Source organism: Tarenaya hassleriana, unplaced genomic scaffold (assembly GCF_000463585.1).
Source record: "Tarenaya hassleriana unplaced genomic scaffold, ASM46358v1 Cleome947, whole genome shotgun sequence".
In the NCBI taxonomy this organism is placed as follows: Eukaryota; Viridiplantae; Streptophyta; class Magnoliopsida; order Brassicales; family Cleomaceae; genus Tarenaya; species Tarenaya hassleriana.
The window spans coordinates 1-9185 of record NW_010971865.1 but is presented as its reverse complement, the minus strand read 5'-3'; the positions used below and the strand labels follow the sequence as shown (position 1 = coordinate 9185).

General features: G+C 36.0%; 2 protein-coding genes across 2 annotated transcripts; both read left to right on the top strand.

Annotated features, from left to right (window-relative positions):
• Nucleotides 1-3832: 3832 nt before the first annotated feature.
• LOC104804723 (ethylene-responsive transcription factor ERF071-like) lies at nucleotides 3833-5103 on the top strand. Its single transcript, XM_010529066.2, has 2 exons — nucleotides 3833-4164; nucleotides 4246-5103. The coding sequence occupies exons 1-2, from the start codon at nucleotides 3978-3980 to the stop codon at nucleotides 4974-4976; spliced, it is 918 nt and encodes a 305-aa protein (XP_010527368.1). The 5' UTR covers nucleotides 3833-3977; the 3' UTR covers nucleotides 4977-5103.
• A 1056-nt stretch (nucleotides 5104-6159) lies between these two features.
• LOC104804722 (60S ribosomal protein L19-1-like) lies at nucleotides 6160-7869 on the top strand. The gene is made up of 5 exons (XM_010529065.2): nucleotides 6160-6319; nucleotides 6783-6905; nucleotides 7020-7333; nucleotides 7458-7513; nucleotides 7602-7869. Exons 1-5 carry the CDS (start codon nucleotides 6208-6210, stop codon nucleotides 7624-7626), a joined length of 630 nt encoding a protein of 209 aa, XP_010527367.1. The 5' UTR covers nucleotides 6160-6207; the 3' UTR covers nucleotides 7627-7869.
• The last annotated feature ends 1316 nt before the right edge of the window (nucleotides 7870-9185 follow it).

Here is a 9185-nt window from a genome sequence, read left to right as displayed (position 1 = left end):
CAATTATAGTATACATATATGTAGAAGATTTACATCAATGATATAAATATCAATTTTTTTTATCTCTTTATTTTGTTTAAGAAATTGTGAAAATGGCAAACCGCCAAATTTTGGAAACAATCGTAAAAGAACATCCCGTAGAAAAATAAAATGCGGAAATAAAATAAGACAAATAGAAAGGAACGAAATTACTTTTATTACTACATCTCTTCTTCTTCTTGTTTCATTACAATGAAAATAACTCACATATTTATAGGAAAATTAACAAATGAAATAAAAGGAAATATAGATATAACGGAAATAAATATGATTCACAATATTTAACATAATATTGTGTTCCTCCAAAATCTAGATTTTCTTCCAATCACATATTCATTTTTCTACTTCAACATTCTCCCTCAAGATTGATTTTGAAAGAATGCAAAAATCAATCTTGAAAAGATAATGCGATAAAAATTCATAGACATTTTCATTGTCTTTTGAAAAATCCATAAACACCAAATTTAGTTCTTTTAGAGAATATTACCCATGTTCAAATCACTTCGCTTGACTTTGAAGTTCTACCTTTAACTCTTTTTGTCATAGCACCTCGCTTGATCTTAGAGTTTTTAGGTTTGACTTCTTTTTGTCACAGCACCTCGTTTGATTTTGGGATTTTTACTCCTATTTGAACGATTTGGATAATATATGAACATCTAAAACTAAAAAAAAGAAGAGATTGACAAAAAAAAGAAGAAGATATAGAGCAGATCGAACCAGACTCTGATACCATGTAGAAAAATAAAATGCGGAAATAAAATAAGACAAATAGAAAGGAACGAAATTACTTTTATTACTACATCTCTTCTTCTTCTTGTTTCATTACAATGAAAATAATTCACATATTTATAGGAAAATTAACAAATGAAATAAAAGGAAATATAGATATAACGGAAATAAATATGATTCACAATATTTAACATAATATTGTGTTCCTCCAAAATCTAGATTTTCCTCAAATCATATATTCATTTTCCTACTTCAACACATCCAACGACACAAAAAATATATTCAAAGGAACAAAAGAGACAGAAACGTTATCGAAAGAGTCATATATAATCAATGAAGAAGGGAGAAAGACACTACAAAAAAACAGTCTTTTAACAACGAAAATTTTTCGTTGCAAACCTACAAATTTCGTTGCAAAACAAGGTTTGCAACGAAATGCATTTCGTTGCTAATTTCGTTGCTAATGGCATGTTTTTTGTAGTGAGAAACTCTAGCAATTGGGGTTGAGGAGGAGCATAATCAGAACCGGTGAAGAAGATGGGAGAGACATAAGATTGTTGGTTTATTTTTTGGTTCAAAGTCTGAAAGCGGCATGTTTGTTGTTAAGAAACAAAGAAATACAACTCTGTTTTGATGTGGTTTTGAGTGTGTGAATCAAAGAAAAATTAAGTATTGAGTGTGGAATCACATGGTATCATCATAGCGGTATTGATCTTTCGGGATCTATTATTGTGAAAAGAATTTGAGGCGGGTGCAATTCTCTGCTTATGGACGCAGGAGGAGTTCGTCAGGAACATGAAGAGGTTGAAGGCTCATGAAAAGAAGTTGACAAAAAGGAGAATTCGATTCCCGACAGATTGTCGTAAGATGTTTAGGTTGTGTCTTGATCAAGTAAACCCGAAAATAAATGTGGATTGGAAGAGGATAGAAGGTTTTGTGGTTTTGTTCCTAGATTTCACAGTCAAAAAATAGATAAATATGAGAAGAAATCAATCACAATGGTCTCCAACCAAACTTTGATACCATGTTAGTTTTTATCGTGTTTGTTTGTGATAGATTGAAGATGAAGAGAATGTAATAGTGATGATTGATTGGAAAATAAGGCTGAGAACTCTCTTGGTTTGATTAGATAACCAATGGGATTTGATATTTGAACAAAAAGAAGAATGAACCCGGTTCTAAGTAGATGAATCTGAGATTAAGAGTGTAAATGATGAATAAACTTCCATTGATTCTTGCAAGTGATAAAGAGACAATACATGACTTTAAATAAGTAGAAAACAAACTGCTACTAAGAAAGAATATATGGAAAACAAATCATAAAATATGTACATAATAAGAAAAAAAAATATTGTTAGAAACAAATAAGGTACAATAATCATTCTTCTTGCACTATTAGTTCTGCTACTTGTCATTAATGCAACGGCTAGGTGACCCAATCACCATGATGCAATGGTGATATTGGCTTGATATGACCGGATTTGGGAGTCTTGGTCGTGCGTACATGGCTGGTCAATACCAAATATGATTCAGGTGCCTCGCCAATTATACCCCAATACGGATCAAATGTAACTCGTAACGTAGACACCGTAGGCCAGCACATCTCAAGTGATCGATTCTATTATCTTTAACGGACTGGAGGCATGTAAACCGGCATGGTAGAGTGGGTTTCTTAACCGGGGGAGTGTAAACCGGAGGGTAGTATGGTATTATTCATCTGTGGTAACGACGACGAGAGAGAGAGAAGCAGTCTTTTCTTTTGGTTCGAGTTCTCTTTGATCGGGTGATGAAAGGAGTTTGTGGGTATATTTTTTTTTCTTCTAGAAGTACATTTTCGGAATTTATAAATGTAATTATTGTCTTTTTATTATTATCATGGATGACGAATCCAGAGGATATATAATGCACGATCCATAAACACATGTTCGTCACTACTAAGTTTTCGATGAAGCATTTATGTATATATATATACGTATTTTTTGTTAACTTATGTATATATACGTATGGCTAAATACGTTGGGCCCATATGGATCATGTCATGATTTATATAATCATGAATACAATCTCAATTGGGGGTGGCTCTAATCTTAGGCTTTGCACACGTAATAATAGGACACCAATGTGATGCGGTTCTCTCATGTCCATGTATGTGCCATTTTTATTTACTTTGGAATATCGATGAGTCAAAATAGCTTTTTATGCCATTCAAAAACCTTGCAAGTCTTGTTAGTTACAGCCTTAAAATTATTTTGGACGAAGAAAATCGCTTGAATAAGACAAAAAAAAAATATTTTTCTTAGGAGGGAGAAACGGCGCGATGTGTAGCACTCTGCAAGAGAGACGCCACGACGTCTAACTCATAGGTGGTCAAAATCACATTCGCGTATTGAATGGACAATAAAATTTTGTTTTGCTAGTAAATGTGTGTGCATAATAATGTTCATAAATTATGGACATGTATGTTTAAATTCTACAAAACGTTATGCCGTATTCTAAAGTCGGTCCATCAAAATTTTTATCAAATGTTAATTTTGTCGCCCACGAGTTGCCATATTCGATGTGCGATTCTATTTCTTTGATTTGCCAAGTGGGCGTAGGCTCAAGCAGCTATTGCAGTGTCAATGTAAAATTTTAAAATATTCATAATCACTGTGTTGATATCATGCTGGCACTCAGTAAAAATGCACCTTCCGTGTGTAAAAATCAATTTATTTATATGCAAATTGTAAATTTTTTATATATTTACATACGAAAATAAGCATTTATATATTTACTTGAACTCTTTTTTAATGTGGTTTATATAGAATTCTCTCTTTATTTTTCATTATTTGTCCAACACCGTTCGTGTTCTCGAGATTGTCACATGCGAAAAGCATCAATAATAATTTTGTATAAGTAACCAACATTCCAAACAAATAAAAGAACGTTATGGATTTTATTTTTAACAGGGTGTCGCTGAAGCTCCAGAAGCGTCTCGCCGCAAGCGTGCTCAAGTGTGGGAAAGGGAAAGTTTGGCTCGATCCTAATGAGGGCAGCGAAATCTCCATGGGTCCTCTCTCTCCCTCCCTCCCAGGACTCAGTCGTCTCTTTTTATTCTAGAGTTTCATCGTCTTCGTCTTCGCGTAAAACCCTAAACCCTTCGAAACCCTTTTGCTGAGTTATAAGAGAAAACCTCCTACTCGGTTAAGAATCCCATCGCCCTTTTCAGAATGTGTGGAGGTGCCATCATCTCTGATTTCATCATCCGCAACCGCGGCCGAGATGTCTCCGCCGCCGACATCTGGCCGAATTCCTCCTCTGCTAAGATAGTCGGCGGCGAGTTCGAGTTCGAGTCCGATCCGAGTCAACTCGGACGCGGTGGCTCCTTCTCCCTCAAGAGGAATCGACCGGTCTCAGGTATTCGTATGTCTCGTCGTTTTCGGACAATTTTGTTTCTGGTTTGGGTGTTACTGATTGGGGGAATGTACGGACGAACAGGTGAAGGAGAGGAGGCGGCGGGGAGACCAAAGAGGCAGAGGAAGAATTTGTACAGAGGGATAAGGCAGAGGCCATGGGGGAAATGGGCCGCAGAGATTCGAGACCCGAGAAAAGGTGTGCGTGTTTGGCTCGGAACCTTCAACACCGCCGAAGAAGCTGCTCGAGCCTACGACCGGGAAGCCATTAAAATCCGTGGAAAGAAGGCCAAAGTCAATTTCCCCAACGAAGACATCCATTTCTCTCTCCCCGCCACCATGAACCGCCGGAAAAACGACCCTCCTTGTCATCTGAATCCATCCCCAAACCCGCACCTTACCCCTCCATTTGCCGATTTGAGTAACACCAGTTTCGGGTTCGGTAACGGTCTGAACCCCTTCCCTATCCCCGACGGATCCAACCCGATCCAGAATCTTGGCGCGGTGCGTTCTGATTCTGTCGCGGAGGAGAATTCTGGGTCGAGTTCGGTATTGGAGCCTGCGAACTCGTATTCACCGACGGCGATCAATGGCGTCGAGACGAAGGCTAAAGAGGAGGAAAACGAAGTGCAGAGGTTGTCGGAGGAGCTGATGGCGTTCGAGGACTACATGAAATTCTATCAGATTCCGTACCTTGATGGCCAATCATCGATGGCCACGTACGCCGCCACGCAAGTGAGTGTGGTCGGAAATCTCTGGAACTTCGAGGAAGCCGCCGCCGTGGCCGCGTCCCCCGTCGATTCGGGCTCCGCTTAATTGTGGCTTTTCATTTGATTTGGTTACATTTCTTTTTCAAGTTATTAAATATTGCATTTTGGGCGTGTAAATTTTGTCCATCGGTCATGTAATTGTTATTAATATTTAATTAAAAAAAGATACAAATTCAGGGTTTTGTTACCTATTTTCTCGGGTCTTTGGAAGATATGCCAATTTTTTCACTTTGAATTCTTGTTAAATCACAATGACTCCGGAAAAATGGACAAAATTTTAGAATTGCTTTCAAATCATTACAAGTAAAAAAAAAAACTTCAAATGACGTGTATTTTTTTGAACTATTTATAATATTCAAGTAAAAAATTTTAATTAGAAGGGAAGAAAAGTTTGTGTATTTTAATAGAAAAATTTGAAATTCGCGTCATCGTGTATTTATTTGGAATAATTTATGATTATTGAGGGGTAACTTCCTGTTTCATCTTTTCATCTATTACCAATACAAATTGAATTCCACATTTATAAGAAATTTGTAAATGAAATATTAATATATATATATATTCACACAGTTGTAAGCTTTCAAAGGATGTTTTTTGAGTAAACTGCGGCAGGGGACGCGGCGTAGGGAAGATACTGCGGCGGCGGGATCTGTTCTGTGGGCGCCTTCGCTTTGACGGCGCTCGAGACATATATATGTATATATATGGTATATATGTATGCATATATATATATATGTATATATTTATATATATACATGTTATATATATTTATGTTTGTGTATATATATAAATATATTTTTTATTTTTTATTTGTTTTATATTATTATAATTATTTTTTATGTATATATTTTAATTTTTAATTTTTTATGTTTTATTTTTATATTATTATAATTTTTTTATTTAATTATAGTTATTTTTATATATCTATATAAATTTTATCTGCAGATAATTTGAAGAAAAATCGAAATCTATAATTTATATTTATTTTAAAATTTTGAAAATTTAGTATTAATTTAATAATTGTTTCGAGATTTTCTTTTAAAAATAATCTACTGATGGGCTACTTATCCACGTTTGCTGCTAAAAATCGTTAAGGCCAATTAAAAACGCAATGTAAATTTTTATGGCCCAATAATAAGCCCCATCAGGGCCCAAGTTTGCGGCGTGGAGAATCAGAAACCCTAGGGCCGAAACCTGCAAGGCATATATAATCTGTAGCCTTTTTGGTCGTCGTTTTCCCTTGGCGGCTGCTCACTAGTTGAAAGGAAGGAGCAAAGATGGTGTCGCTGAAGCTCCAGAAGCGTCTCGCCGCAAGCGTGCTCAAGTGTGGGAAAGGGAAAGTTTGGCTCGATCCTAATGAGGGCAGCGAAATCTCCATGGCGAATTCCCGTACGTTCTTCTCTACAACTCGTTCTACGCATTTCTGTTCGATTTTGATCCTTTTTCTTCCTCCTTGCGATGATCGTTCTGGTTATTGTTTGTCTGATGAATCTGATGTCTGTTAGGAATCTTCTTTGTGTTGATATAGCTGGGATGCATTTTGAAATTTATTCTGATACACTTTCGCTATCTTAAACTTGAGCTTAAGCTCTGCATAGTAGTTATTGCTACTTGGCGTATACGTCGGTACCTGCTTGGCGCTAGGCTTATCGGGTTTTGGATGATTCGGTGTCATGTATGTATATAGATTTGAATAAATGCTGAATTGGTTTCATTGTTTTTGTGGCTCGATTTAAGATGTAGGTAATGGTCCTTGTTTGGAGAATGATTTTCAATTATGATAATTTTAGATGTTATCTTTTGTTCCCGTCACTGTCTGTCAGAAATGGATTTCATTACCGTTATGTTGCAGGCCAGAACATCAGGAAACTTGTCAAGGATGGTTTCATCATCAGGAAGCCGACAAAGATCCACTCTCGATCTCGGGCACGCCGCATGAAGGAGGCCAAAAGAAAAGGGCGTCACTCGGGATACGGTAACGCTTACCTGCTTTGTTCCGAGTTATTTAGTCATATTAGACCCTGAAACTAGGTGGATGTTATACTCTAGTTTCTTGGCTAGATGGAGAGCTTTAACCTCGTTTGTGTAGGTAAACGAAAGGGTACGAGGGAGGCGAGGCTCCCAACCAAGATTTTGTGGATGAGGAGGATGCGTGTTCTGAGACGTTTGCTCCGAAAGTACAGAGAGGCAAAGAAGATTGACAAGCACATGTATCATGACATGTACATGAAGGTGAAGGGTAATGTCTTCAAGAACAAGCGTGTTCTGATGGAGAGTATCCACAAATCTAAGGCCGAGAAGGCGAGAGAGAAGACTTTGTCTGACCAGTTTGAGGCCAAGAGGGCAAAGAACAAGGCGAGCCGAGAGAGGAAGATGGCTAGGCGGGAAGAACGCCTTGCTCAGGTTAGGACAAACCATTCGCCCTGAATCTATCTAAGATTTATTGATAGAGCTTTGACGAGCAAATATCCTTATAAATGACATCAACCCTTTATTTTGGGAAATCTTCTATGATTTTCGTGTATAGGGTCCTGGAGGAGGCAAGGCTGCAGCTGCTGCTACTGCTGCTACCCAAACAACAGAGTGAGTAACATTTGATACTGGTCGATACTGATTTCGATTCTGTTTCTGAGTTGTAACCATTTTAAAAAAAAAATTCTGGGGTTTGCAGGCAATCAAAGAAGTCGAAGAAGTGAAATGTTCTCTGATTTTGTTGCTGTTTCTTTTTGTCGATTTCGTGTTCCTTGGATCCCAGTTTATTTATAATATAAACCTTTTACGTGAAAACGTTTCTGTCTGTGATACATCCGCTGTTGCCTTTGTCCGCATCTGTTGTGGATCTTGAGCGCCTCTTTGTCCGCATCAGTTGTAGGTTATAAGTTGAAGAACCGTCTTCTGGTTTATATGATTTGTTTTAGAGGTGGATGTTTTGGATTTTAGCTCGATCGAGTTTGATTCACGATTTTATTTTTTGAAAAACGGTATATCAAATTAGAACTAGAATTTGATATTCACTTGTACATTTGTTTATAAGATGAATAATTCGTGTTTTAAATTAGTATTCGGTTTATTTGGTTTTATATGAATTATTTTAAATTTGAACCTAATATTATTTTCTTCAGTTTGATTTCGGTTTGGATCAGTTAGAAACTAAATTTCTGAATTGAAGCATATACCGGTCTTTTACCAATGTGTAGTGTGCACCATTTTACAAGTTCAAAAAATTTAATGTGTAAAATTTCAAAAATTTTAATGTGTTTTACCCATTTTGTAAATATTATTATACAATTTGTAATTGAGCTATCGGACAAAACTGAAAATCATCACGAATCACATATCAATGTCGGTCAAAGTGTCTGACTATAAACGTCGTCATGTTTTTATAATATTTTCATATTTATTTTTGTACACCACACGCCCATTAAGGCGCGTAACCGTCACGCAACTATTAAATCTGTGTGAGAAGAGAGTAGGGATGTTAAAATGAGTTGACTGGTGGTGACTCATGAGGTAATCTTTTTTTTTGATTTGGGTTAAAACATTTTGAGTTCGAAAAAAAAAGAGAATCGAACTGGTTCGCCATAAACTCGGCTCATGGCGATCCAGTTCAGTGAATCCACACATTCATTCACGATTCAGAAAAAAATTATTTTTATTTTTAAAATTTTAAATAATTTTAAAAAGGATTTATCAAATATAAATATTTGTATTATTTTAAAATATAATAATTATTATTTTTAATTATTTTTATAGTATTTTTATTATATTTAATATTTTATTTTATTTTTAAGTTTTTTGCATCGCGAATTCGAACGATGTGTTCCGAACTGTTTCGACCTGAATAAAAACGGATTTAACGAACTGGGTTGAAAATGAATTGGTTCAAAACGAGATGGTCCGATCTGGTCCGAGGTGACTGGTTTGATATCGAAGAGAGCACAACAAATTCGATTTCTTTTGTAGTTTGAAATTTTTTCAGTCTATAGTAGATGGATTAAAATTATTTAATTTACAATCTACAATCTATACCGTTAAAAAAACGGTATTTATACATAATTAAAGACATAAATGTAAGAAGAGGAACATAGCATGTGTAGTTTTTCAAGACTTGTTTAGACGATCCAATTCCTTTATACAGTAATATTGCTGACAGAAATGGGTAAAAGAAGAAGAAGAAGAAAAAGAAGCAACCACTAATCATTTACTATTTATTATTCCATTTGGTTGAAACTTCCGTCTGGATCCAAAGCTTTTC

Excerpts from the sequence above, each read along its gene's own strand:
- LOC104804723 (XM_010529066.2), top strand. The coding sequence starts at position 3,978 with ATGTGTGGAGGTGCCATCATCTCTGATTTCATCATCCGCAACCGCGGC. Across the intron at positions 4,165-4,245 it reads GAGGAATCGACCGGTCTCAG|GTGAAGGAGAGGAGGCGGCG; the intron begins GTATTCGTATGT and ends ACGGACGAACAG.
- LOC104804722 (XM_010529065.2), top strand. The coding sequence starts at position 6,208 with ATGGTGTCGCTGAAGCTCCAGAAGCGTCTCGCCGCAAGCGTGCTCAAG. Across the intron at positions 6,320-6,782 it reads AATCTCCATGGCGAATTCCC|GCCAGAACATCAGGAAACTT; the intron begins GTACGTTCTTCT and ends GTTATGTTGCAG. Across the intron at positions 7,334-7,457 it reads GGGAAGAACGCCTTGCTCAG|GGTCCTGGAGGAGGCAAGGC; the intron begins GTTAGGACAAAC and ends TTTCGTGTATAG.